The sequence below is a fragment of the Anomaloglossus baeobatrachus genome, chromosome 7 (assembly GCF_048569485.1).
Source record: "Anomaloglossus baeobatrachus isolate aAnoBae1 chromosome 7, aAnoBae1.hap1, whole genome shotgun sequence".
NCBI classification, from domain to species: domain Eukaryota; kingdom Metazoa; phylum Chordata; class Amphibia; order Anura; family Aromobatidae; genus Anomaloglossus; species Anomaloglossus baeobatrachus.
Window position 1 is genome coordinate 17,938,428 of NC_134359.1, and position 13,049 is coordinate 17,951,476.

Consider the following 13,049-nt stretch of genomic DNA (forward strand, 5'->3'; position numbering starts at 1 on the left):
CTGTGCCTTGGCACCCTTGCTTTTTGCGGACGACATGCTGTTGTCTAGCAATCTAGGAGGGTATATAGCCAAGAATAGCGACCGTACAGTGCAATGTATAGCATACAAGCATAAAGTACAAATGAACACTTCGGCACTAGTGGGGTCAGCACCTCAGGTGCTGCTTACCGCCCGCTCAAAAGCGGGTGTGTGGTCGCCAGAATCCCGTGTCTGGGTCTCCCAGTCTCCCCTCTCCAGCTCAGACTGCAAACAGGAATGGCTGCCGGCGTCCTGTGAAGAGGGGCGGGCCGTGGGCGTGCCCCAGACAAAGTGCGGGAAACTGGCGTCCCACTGTGCCCAGTGAGGGGGCTGGAGTATGCTAAGCAGACTCCAGCCCTCGGCGCTGACGTTCTGAACAGCGTCCCGCCCTTCCCCTGACTGGCAGGCCTGGGGGCGGGAACGAAACGAAACTAGGCCGCAAAAGCCGGGGACTCGATTTATAAGCGCGGCCGTCGTATAAGCACGGCCAGCGCGGAAGTCCCCGGCGCACCACAAGTCCCAGCCGCGCCGCAGTGTAAAAACAGCCAGCAGCGGCCGGCGCGGCAGTTCCTAATACATAAACTCACTCAGCTAAGCTGCAGTGAGTAATAGCACAAGCGCGCCGCGCTGTTGTCCCCGGCGCACTAACACACCCAGCAATGCTGGTGTGTGTGTGCGCGATTTGTACGGGGACACAGAGTACCTTAATGTAGCAGGGCCCTGTCCCTGACGATACTCAGCTCCATATCCAGCAGGTTCTCCGGGTCTGTGGATGGAGCACGGTCTCAGTGCCTGGAGACCGGTAAGATCCCACTTCACCCAGAGCCCTGAGGGGGATGGGGAAGGAAAGCAGCATGTGGGCTCCAGCCTCCGTACCCGCAATGGATACCTCAACCTTAACAAACACCGCCGACAAGAGTGGGGTGAGAAGGGAGCATGCTGGGGGCCCTATATGGGCCCTCTTTTCTTCCATCCGACATAGTCAGCAGCTGCTGCTGACTAAACAGTGGAGCTATGCGTGGATGTCTGACCTTCGCACAAAGCATGAAAACTGAGGAGCCCGTGATCCCACGGGGGGTGTATAGGCAGAAGGGGAGGGGCTTTACACTTTTAAGTGTAATACTTTGTGTGGCCTCCGGAGGCAGTAGCTATACACCCAATTGTCTGGGTCTCCCAATGGAGCGCCGAAGAAAACCTCCAAATGGGGCAGGACGAGGGCATGTCAAAGCTTCTCTAATTGGGAGCTGTGACACTATGGACATCAGGAATCTCACTCCAGTGCCTAGCAGGAGTAATCTCTCTGGCGTAGCGCTCAAACTCAGGCCACTCAGACACTCCAAATTCGAGAAGAGATGTGCAACTTTTCATGAATCAGGAGAGTCTGACTCCAACACGGCCCCTCATCAAACACAATATGACTGCCGCCAGTCTGCATGACTTGTACACTGTCCTTATGTCACAAATCTCCAGTTTGTTACTTTCCTAAATTTCATACATCCACATAAAACAATGTATTCTGCCTACAAACTAAACTACCATTTTGTTTTCTTCCTAAATGGCTGTGCAAACCCTTCCTGATGTTTGATGTAAGTCACATGTCAGGTACGGGTGTTTGTAGCGGTGTTATTCAGCTGGCATCTGTCGGGGTCATTAGCCAATTCTCACAACCCTATAGCAGCGGTTTTCACCCATTCTTATTAAGAGCTGCAATTCCAGGCACGACCATGGATCTTATGAGATTGGAGCACAGCACCTTTAGTATGTGCCACGAGACAAGAGGTCGGGCAGGGACTTGGCCGTATTACAGATGATACATGTACGTATAGGAGCCTCGGTGTATATCAGGCCTAATCCATATTTCCTGGGTGCAGCGCGATGATTGAACCTCCCTTAGACCATCAGTATTAGAAGCCTCCGCACAGGACGGTACCTTGGAGAGATGTTCACCTCCAGAACCCACGGCTTCAAGTTCTCATCTAACATGATGTCGAATCCAAACAGCTCGTGGCAGGAATACTGGTGCTGGACGTACGTCTTCATGAAACTGTTCACATAAGGCTCGGAGCTTAAAAAAATAAAAAAAAAGTTAGAAGATGTCATTTACCCCTTCTTGGTGCCATATCTGTGCACGGATATTCATTATAATCATATGTTGTTGCTGGAGCAAATCAGGATTGAATAAAAGACATTTCTGCAAATAATCTAATCTGAGCTTAGAATTAAAAAACAAAAAAACCCACACAACAAAAAACACACAAGATGCCACAGTTTCAGATTCATCAGATGAACCTGTCAAAAGAAGGGAATTTTGTTTACTTACCGTAAATTCCTTTTCTTCTAGCTCCTATTGGGAGACCCAGACAATTGGGTGTATAGCTTCTGCCTCCGGAGGCCACACAAAGTATTACACTTTAAAAAGTGTAACCCCTCCCCTCTGCCTATACACCCTCCCGTGCATCACGGGCTCCTCAGTTTTGGTGCAAAAGCAGGAAGGAGGAAACTTATAAATTGGTCTAAGGTAAATTCAATCCGAAGGATGTTCGGAGAACTGAAAACCATGAACCAAAAGAACAATTCAACATGAACAACATGTGTACACAGAAGAACAACTAGCCCGAAGGGAACAGGGGCGGGTGCTGGGTCTCCCAATAGGAGCTAGAAGAAAAGGAATTTACGGTAAGTAAACAAAATTCCCTTCTTTGTCGCTCCATTGGGAGACCCAGACAATTGGGATGTCCAAAAGCAATCCCTGGGTGGGTAAAAGAATACCTCGATAAAAAGAGCCGAAAAACGGCCCCTTCTTACAGGTGGGCAACTGCCGCCTGAAGGAGTCGCCTACCTAGGCTGGCATCTGCCGAATCATCGGCATGCACCTGATAGTGTTTCGTGAAAGTGTGCAGACTCGACCAGGTAGCCACCTGACACACCTGCCGAGCCGTAGCCCGGTGCCGCAATGCCCAGGACACCGACGGCTCTGGTAGAATGGGCCTTCAGCCCTGCAGGAATCGGACGCCTAAAAGAACGGTAGGCTTCAAGAATCGGTTCCTTGATCCACCGAGCCAAGGTTGACTTGAAAACCTGAAATTTCTTACTCTGGCCCGCGATAAGGACAAGAGCGCATCAGACCGGCGCAGGGGCGCCGTGCGAGAAATGTAGAGCCGGAGTGCTCTCACCAGATCTAATAAATGCAAATCCTTTTCACCTTGGTGAACTGGATGCGGACCCAAAGAGGGTAAGACGATATCCTGATTGAGATGAAACGGGGATACCTTAGGGAGAAAGTCCGGGACCGGACGTAGAACCACCCTATCCTGGTGAAACACCAGGAAGGGGGGCTTTGCATGACAGCGCTGCTAGCTCAGACACTCTCCTGAGTGATGTGACTGCCACTAGGAAGGCCACCCTTTGCGAAAGGCGAGATAGAGAGATCCCGCATCGGCTCGAAAAGTGGCTTCTGAAGAGTCGTCAGCACCCTGTTAAGATCAGAGGGTGTTAACGGACGCTTGTAAGGTGGGCCCGGAAAGCGCCGATACTTGTCCCTTGAGAGAGCCGAGAGACAAGCCCTTGTCCATTCCGGATTGAAGGAAAGAAAGAAAAGAGGGCAAGGCAAACGGCCAGGGAGTAAAACCCTGATCAGAACACCAGGATAAGACAATCCTCCAAGTCCTGTGATAGATCTTGGTGGACGTTGGTTTCCTGGCCTGTCTCATGGTGGCAATGACCTCTGGAGATATCCCTGATGACGCTAGGAGCCAGAACTCAATTGCCACACAGTCAGGTTTAGAGCCGCAGAATTCAGAAGGAAATATGGACCTTGAGGCAGCAAGTCTGGTCGGTCTGGGAGTGTCCACGGTTGACCCACCGTGAAGTGCCACAGATCCGGGTACCACGATCACCTCGGCCAGTCTGGAGCGACGAGGATGGCGCGGCGACAGTCTGACCTGATCTTGCGTAACACTCTGGGCAGTAGTGCCAGAGGAGGAAAAACATAAGGCAGTCGAAACTGCGACCAGTCGTGAACTAGCGCGTCTGCCGCCAGAGCTCTGTGATCCTTGGACCGAGCCATGAATGCCGGGACTTTGTTGTTGTGCCGAGACGCCATTAGATCGACGTCCGGCATTCCCCAGCGGCAACAGATCTCTAGAAACACGTCCGGGTGAAGAGACCATTCCCCTGCGTCCATGCCCTGGCGACTGAGAAAGTCTGCTTCCCCGTTTTCTACGCCCGGGATGTGAACTGCGGAGATGGTGGAGGCTGTGGCTTCCGCCCACAGCCGAATCCGCCGAACTGCTCGGAAGGCTTGGCGACTGCGTGTGCCGCCCTGGTGGTTGATGTACGCAACCGCCGTGGCGTTGTCCGACTGAATTCGGATCTGCCTGCCCTCCAGCCACCGCTGGAACACCTTTAGGGCTAGATCCACTGCCCTTATCTCCAGAACATTGATCTGAAGGGAGGACTCTGTCGGAGTCCAGGTTCCCTGAGCCGAGTGGTGGAGGAAGACCGCTCCCCACCCTGACAGACTCGCGTCCGTCGTGACCACAGCCTCAGCTGGGGGCCGGGAGGATTTTTCCTCCGCCCAGGAAGTGGAAAGAAGCCACCACTGAAGAGAGGTTTTGCCGCAAGGGAAAGAGACGTTCTTGTCTAGGGACGTCGACCTCCTGTCCCATTTGCGGTGTCCGATAGAATCGGACGCAGACGAAACTGCGCAAGGGAACTGCCTCCCTTGCTGCCATCATCTTCTTTAGAAAGTGCATGATGCGCCTCAAGGGGTGACTGGGCCCGAAGGAGAGATTGCACCCCTGTCTGTAGTGAACGCTGACTATGCAGCGGAAGCTTCACTATCGCTGAGAGAGTATGAAACTCCATCCCGAGGCAAGTCAGTGATTGGGTCGGTGTCCGTTTTAACCTTGGAAATTTGATGATCCACCCGAACCCCTGGAGAGTCTCCAGAGCAATGGTCAGGTTGTGTTGACATGCCACCCAGGAGGGTGTCTTGACTAGAAGATCGTCTAGGTAAGTGATCACCGAGTGGCCCTTGTAGGACTGCCACCACTGCTGCCATGACCTTGGTGAAGACCCGTGGGGCTGTCGCCAGGCCGAATGGCAGAGCCACGAACTGAAGTGTTCGTCCCTGATGGCGAAACGCAGAAGCGTTGAAGCTCGGGTGCGATCGGCACATGGAGATAAGTATCCTTTATGTCAATTGATGCTAGGAAGTCTCCTTGTGACATTGAGCTTTCAGAGTGTTCCCCGCCTGAAAAAATGCATCGGCTCGCTCGGGGGGCGGAGATGTTTTGAAGAAAACGAGTCGGAGGACGAGAGCAGAGCTCTATCCTGTACCCGTGAGACAGAATGTCTCTCACCCATCGGTCTTGGACATGTGGCCACCAGGCGTCGCAAAAGCGGGAGAGCCTGCCACCGACCGAGGACGCAGTCTTGGTGAGGCCGAAGTCATGAGGAAGCCGCCTTGTGACTTAGACCGCCATGCAGAAGAGTTCCTCTAGCCCTCCTCTGACCTGTTGGACGTGGAGGAAAGGAACTTGCTGAGGGCCGAAATGACCGAAACCTTTGGACTGGGGCAAGGACGAGACCTTTCCCTTGGACTGTCTAGTAACTTCATCCAATTGCTCGCCAAACAAACGGTCGCCAGAAAATGGCAAACCGGTTAAGAACTTCTTGGAAGCAGAGCCTGCCTTCCATTCACGTAGCCACATGGCCCTGCAGACTGCCACCGAATTGGTGGATGCCACCGCTGTACGGCTCGCAGAGTCCAGGAACGGCGTTCATGGCGTAGAACGAAGAAACCTACGCCTGAGAAGTGAAGGACACAACCTGCGGGGCAGAGTATGTGCAACCGCAATAATCTCAGCCAGAGAAGCTGAGATAGCTTGGAGTGCCCTCACGGCTGCGAAGGCTGGAGCAAAAGATGCGACTATGGCTTCATAGATGGATTTCATCATAAGCTTTATTTGCCTGTCAGTGGCATTCGTTCACTAATACTACGGATCTAGCCGCCAGCCAAGGGACTGGAGAATCCACCCTGTGACACTGAGCCCAACCCTTAACAACGTCAGGGGGAAAAGGGTAACGCGTGTCAATAAGGCGCTTAGTAAGCGTTTGTCCGTAAAGTTCTGTGCTTTTGGACGGCCCCTCTGGAGTTAGAGTGATAGAAACACGCACTCCTGATTAAGTCGGGGAAGGTTCCCAGCGGGCCCGCTTAGCCTAACAAAGGCCGCGGTCCATGACGGAGTTCTCACCGTGGGATCTGGGTGTTACCCCAGGAGCCCCTTGTTGTACCGACCCAGAGGGACCCGGGAGCGATGAACTCACAGCTCCCTGGGCCTGTGTTATCGGTCTGGACTGCAAGGCTTCCAGTATCTTAGCAGACCCTCTGTCCATAGACTAAGTCCTGGAATGTGAAAGCTACTCAGAGATTTGCTGATTCCAACATGCAAACTCTGTCCCTGTCATCTGTGCAGTGGAAACCGGCGGAACCACCTGGCCGAGGGTCCCACCAGTGCCGGAGGCTCCGGCTGAGTGAGTGCCCTCGGGGCCAAGCATTGTACACAATGAGGGCCTGTAATATAGCCGCACAAGAGGTACAGGTTGTAACTAAGCCCATACCTTGGCACCCTTACTCTTTAAGAGCAGACAACAGCATGTCGTCCGCAGAGTAATCAGTGAGGGTATACAGCCAAAGGCAAATAATGCTGCCGAACAGTGAGATCATATATCATATAAATAAACATACATTATATATATATATATATATATATATATATATATATATATATATATATATATATATATATATATATATATATATATATATATATATATATATATATATATATATATATATATATATATATATATATATATATATATACATATATATATACATATATACATACATATACACTGCGGCACCAAGGGGGGTCAGCACCTGAAAACTGGTGCCCCACAGTGCTCAGTGAGGGGGAAGGAGGATACCAACGTATGCTCCAGCCCTCCCTGCCGACGTCCAGTCGGCCGTCCCGTCGTTACCCCTGACTGGCAGGCCCGAAAACGGGAGTATATGGTACTAGGCCGCAAGAGCCGGGGACTAAATTTAAAAACGCGGCCGGCAAACATGGCGCGGTCGGCGCGGTAGTCCCAGTCTCACAAACCACTCAGCAACCGCTGCGGCATTTGTAACACAGATGCTGCATGCACCGTCCCTCAGGGGACACAGAGTACCTTATGATGCAGGGCTCTGTCCCTGATGATGTCAAGTCTCCTGTCCGTCAGAATCCCCCAGGGGCTGCGGATGGAGCCCGGTCCCAGAGCATGGCGACCGGTTAGGATCCCCCTCTCCCAGAGCAGTGTTGTAGCAGATTCTGAGATCCTCCACCGGCAGAATTATAACAATGGCTGCCGGCGTTCCGAGGGGAGGAGAGAGCCGTGGGCGGAACCGCAAAAGTGCGGGAACCTGGTGGCCCATAGTGATCAGTGAGGGGGGCGGAGGACAGCGAAGTGTGCTCCAGCCCTCACTGTCGGCATCATACCGACCGTCCCGCCTTTCTCCCTGACTGGCAGGCTCAGGGGCGGGAGTTTAACACACTAGGCCGCAAAAGCCGGGGACTAAAGTAAAAACCCGCGGCCGACAAACAGGCACGGTCGGCGCGGTAGTCCCAGACAAAAAATCCACACCGCAGTCGCAGCTGCGTCTGAGGCCAAGGTGCTTCATGCACCGTCCCAACGGGGACACAGAGTACCTGTAGATGCAGGGCCATGTCCCTGACGATACTCCGTCTCCTGTCCGGCAGATTCCCCCAGGGGCTGCGGAGGGAGCCCGGTCCCAGTGGCTGGATGACCGGTTAGGATCCCACTTCCCCAGAGCCCCTAAGGGATGGGGAAGGAAAACGGCATGTGGCTCCTGCCTGTGTACCCGCAATGGGTACCTCAACCTTAACAGCACCGCCGACTCAGTGGGGTGAGAAGGGAGCATGCCGGGAACCCTGTTAGGGGCCCTCTTTTCTTCCATCCGATATAATCAGCAGCTGCTGCTGACTAAAATGTGGAGCATTGTGTGCATGTGTGCCTCCTTCAACACAAAGCATAAAAACTGAGGAGCCCGTGATGCACGGGAGGGTGTATAGGCAGAGGGGAGGGGTTACACTTTTTAAAGTGTAATACTTTGTGTGGCCTCCGGAGGCAGAAGCTATACACCCAATTGTCTGGGTCTCCCAATGGAGCGACAAAGAAATAAATTACTGGTGTCTCATAGAAAATAAAAGCACCTTGCACTCCCATCCCACACAGGTGCGGCACCGGTGATGTTGGCACCAGGATCTGCCGCTGCTTGTGAAACATCTGTGCCTGGTGTGAGCTGCAGTCTATCAATGATCACTGATAGGCAGCAGCGTTAGCCATCCAATGGAAGTGTGGAGTTTAATCTAAGGGAAGTGTAAGTGCTGCAGCCAGTGTCCAAGTAACCTCAAACTCAATATTCATGTCAACTTGCATCGAGGACATATTTTGCAGGGTGCACATGAGATTCCTTAAAATCAGGTGCACTGTGCTGTAAAAGGCATCAGATTTTCTGTACACGGATATGTAGAGGAAAGTCAACTCTGCTGTGCCATGGGAGCTCAACATTAGAGAACGATTCATAGGCCTAAACTTCTCTACATCATAAGTGATAAATTATTTCTTGGGGTCCCACCGCTCCTAACAGTTCCCGCGTAGAGGGCTCATTAGTGCCATTTAGAATGGCACAATGGCTACACTTGCACACATCCGCTCTGTTCAGTATCTTGGCCATCTCCAGAGGTCCCATAGACAATGAAACGAGCAGAGGTGCACAAAGCGGCCATCTCTCCGTACAAATGGCGCAATTCAGAGCCTCATTTTAGGGATTCAGGGGATTTAACTAGCCCAGTAAGAAGATAGGAAAACCCCTGGAAGCTGAATGTAAACCATGAACTATTGTTTCCATTAAAAGACAGCAAGCGAAGGTAAAGCAGAAATATCAAACTTTATTGGGGGGTGGGGGGGAGCCGATGAGGGGGACGTTTGAGCGCTCAGTCCAAGTCATTATCAGTAACCACTTACGCAATTATTGTCTTTATCACCATCTCTTTGATCTTCTCCCAGATTTTTTCGCTGCTGAAACCTTTCTGGTTGAGGTAGCTCCACAACGCTTTAAGAGCCCTGCGGGGAGAGTGCAGTTAATAGATTAATCATACAACCCCGGATCCTTGTAGATTTACAGAAATGTACTAAATGTAGGGAAAAGTCTGATGGCAACAAAAGGAAAAAATAGAAGCCCAAGCTGAGCCATGAGCCGAGCGCCCTCACACCCCGGACTAGGAGGGCACTGGCTTTCTTAACAGAAGCCACCAGTTAAGAAGACCTATGGGTCAAGCAATGGTCCCTGCAAAAAGTCATGCAAATTAGCCCCTGTGGCTCTTCTCTGGTTGTTTCCTTATAACTCAATGTCAGACCAGTTAGAAGGAGCCTTAGAACATGTCTGAGAATATTGCACAAATGCCTGCACCTACCACTTGTGGCCCTGACAGGCAGACTCGTCCGCGTTTGCCTTGTAGTCCACATTCTTTTTATTCACAGAATAGTTTGTCAAGTGCATGAATTTGTTGCTAAGGCTTTTCATGGACGACGAATACCTGAAAGAAAAAACATGCATTACACTATGAATGGTGGAAGCTGCTCACATAATAAGGGATTGCTTCTGCAGATGTTGTATTGACAGGCGGGGGGTCTGAGATAGGATGAAAGAGGGTACACATTCTGACCACTAGAGGTCTGTGAGAGATATATAGATTTAGATATAGATAGAGATTATATATACCTCCCCAGTAAGCTACATTCGGCTTATAAAGACACGACCCTCATTTTCCACCCAAAATTTTTGGAAAGAAAAGAGTCTTAAAACCCCAAAAATATGGTATCTATTTGAAGTATATTTACAGTTTCAGAAAACGTCCGCAGCTTTGCTGAACGGGTCTGGGAGCCGTGATGGTGCCATATTGGTTTTGGCCACAAATCCACACAGGAGGGCATGGAGAGACTGACTACGAAACTAATCCCCATCATTCACTAAAACACAGGGGGAGAAGCGCTCAGCCAAGTGCGGGTCTCACTTTGGACTTAGGGCGGGCTTTGCACGTTGCGACATCGCACGTGCGATGTCTGTGGGGTCAAATTGAAAGTGACACACATCCGGCATCACTTTCGACATCGTAGTGTGTAAATGCTAGATGATACGATGAACGAGCGCAAAGAAGGGAATTTTGTTACTTACCGTAAATTCCTTTTCTTCTAGCTCCTATTGGGAGACCCAGACGATTGGGTGTATAGCACTGCCTCCGGAGGCCACACAAAGCAATTACACTAAAAAGTGTAAGGCCCCTCCCCTTCTGGCTATACACCCCCAGTGGGATCACTGGCTCACCAGTTTTAGTGCAAAAGCAAGAAGGAGGAAAGCCAATAACTGGTTTAAACAAATTCACTCCGAAGTAACGTCGGAGAACTGAAAACCATTCAACATGAACAACATGTGTACCCGAAAACAACCAAAAATCCCGAAGGACAACAGGGCGGGTGCTGGGTCTCCCAATAGGAGCTAGAAGAAAAGGAATTTACGGTAAGTAACAAAATTCCCTTCTTCGGCGCTCCATTGGGAGACCCAGACGATTGGGACGTCCAAAAGCTGTCCCTGGGTGGGTAAAAAAATACCTCATGTTAGAGCTGCGAAGACAGCCCTCCCCTACGGGGAGGCAACTGCCGCCTGCAGGACTCTTCTACCTAGGCTGGCATCCGCCGAAGCATAGGTATGCACCTGATAATGTTTGGTGAAAGTGTGCAGACTCGACCAGGTAGCTGCCTGGCACACCTGTTGAGCCGTAGCCTGGTGTCGCAATGCCCAGGACGCACCCACGGCTCTGGTAGAATGGGCCTTCAGCCCTGATGGAACCGGAAGCCCAGCAGAACGGTAGGCTTCAAGAATTGGTTCTTTGATCCATCGAGCCAGGGTGGCCTTGGAAGCCTGCGACCCTTTGCGCTTACCAGCGACAAGGACAAAGAGTGCATCCGAACGGCGCAGGGGCGCCGTGCGGGAAATGTAGATTCTGAGTGCTCTCACCAGATCTAACAAATGTAAATCCTTCTCATACCGATGAACTGCATGAGGACAAAACGAAGGCAAAGAGATATCCTGATTAAGATGAAAAGAGGATACCACCTTCGGGAGAAACTCCTGAATGGGGCGCAGCACTACCTTGTCCTGGTGGAAGACCAGGAAGGGAGCCTTGGAAGACAGCGCTGCTAGCTCAGACACTCTCCGAAGAGATGTGATCGCTACCAGAAAAGCCACTTTCTGTGATAGTCTAGAAAGTGAAACCTCCCTCAGAGGCTCGAAGGGCGGCTTCTGGAGGGCAACTAGTACCCTGTTCAGATCCCATGGATCTAACGGCCGTTTGTACGGGGGAACAATATGGCAAACCCCCTGTAGGAACGTGCGCACCTTAGAAAGTCGTGCTAGACGCTTCTGAAAAAAGACGGATAGCGCCGAGACTTGTCCTTTAAGGGAGCCGAGCGACAAACCTTTTTCTAACCCAGATTGCAGGAAAGAAAGAAAGGTAGGCAATGCAAATGGCCAGGGAGACACTCCCTGAGCAGAGCACCAGGATAAGAATATCCTCCACGTTCTGTGGTAGATCTTAGCAGACGTGGGCTTCCTAGCCTGTCTCATGGTGGCAACGACCCCTTGGGATAAGCCTGAAGACGCTAGGATCCAGGACTCAATGGCCACACAGTCAGGTTCAGGGCCGCAGAATTCCGATGGAAAAAAGGCCCTTGGGACAGTAAGTCTGGTCGGTCTGGTAGTGCCCACGGATGGCCGACCGTGAGATGCCACAGATCCGGATACCACGCCCTCCTCGGCCAGTCTGGAGCGACGAGTATGACGCGGCTGCAGTCGGATCTGATCTTGCGTAGCACTCTGGGCAAGAGTGCCAGAGGTGGAAACACATAAGGGAGCCGGAACTGCGACCAATCTTGCACTAGGGCGTCTGCTGCTAGAGCTCTTTGATCGCGAGACCGTGCCATGAAGGTTGGGACCTTGTTGTTGTGCCGGGACGCCATTAGGTCGACGTCCGGCCTTCCCCATCGGCGACAGATTTCCTGAAACACGTCCGGGTGAAGGGACCATTCCCCTGCGTCCATGCCCTGGCGACTGAGGAAGTCTGCTTCCCAGTTTTCTACGCCGGGGATGTGAACCGCGGATATGGTGGAGGCCGTGGCTTCCACCCACATCATAATCCGCCGGACTTCCTGGAAGGCTTGCCGACTGCGTGTCCCCCCTTGGTGATTGATGTATGCCACCGCTGTGGAGTTGTCCGATTGAATTCGGATCTGCTTCCCTTCCAGCCACTGTTGGAAGGCTAGTAGGGCAAGATACACTGCTCTGATTTCCAGAACATTGATCTGAAGGGTGGACTCCTGCTGAGTCCACGTACCCTGAGCCCTGTGGTGGAGAAACACTGCTCCCCACCCTGACAGACTCGCGTCTGTCGTGACCACCGCCCAGGACGGTGGTAGGAAGGATCTTCCCTGTGATAATGAGGTGGAAAGGAGCCACCACTGCAGAGAGTCCTTGGCCGTCTGGGAAAGGGAGACTTTCCTGTCCAGGGATGTTGACTTCCCGTCCCATTGGCGGAGAATGTCCCATTGAAGTGGACGCAGATGAAACTGCGCAAACGGAACCGCCTCTATTGCCGCCACCATCTTCCCGAGGAAGTGCATGAGGCGTCTTAAGGAGTGTGACTGACTTTGAAGGAGAGCCTGCACCCCAGTCTGTAGAGACCGCTGCTTGTCCAGCGGAAGCTTCACTATCGCTGAGAGAGTATGAAACTCCATGCCAAGATACGTTAGTGATTGGGTCGGTGACAGATTTGACTTTGGGAAGTTGATGATCCACCCGAACGCCTGGAGAGTCTCCAGTGCAACATTCAGGCTGAGTTGGCATG

The 13,049-nt window shown here is 51.9% G+C and overlaps 1 protein-coding gene across 2 annotated transcripts in view; it reads right to left on the reverse strand.

Moving 5' to 3' along the window:
- TTLL4 (tubulin tyrosine ligase like 4) overlaps positions 1–13,049 on the reverse strand; it is a 100,876-nt gene that overhangs the window by 30,666 nt on the left and 57,161 nt on the right. For both annotated transcript variants that reach the window (XM_075317092.1, XM_075317091.1), the window contains exons 11-13: positions 9,564–9,686; positions 9,115–9,213; positions 1,949–2,083 (exon numbers count right to left, since the gene is read on the reverse strand). In XM_075317092.1, coding sequence (XP_075173207.1) covers positions 1,949–2,083; positions 9,115–9,213; positions 9,564–9,686 — 357 coding nt within the window. The remainder of the gene's footprint in view (positions 1–1,948; positions 2,084–9,114; positions 9,214–9,563; positions 9,687–13,049) is intronic.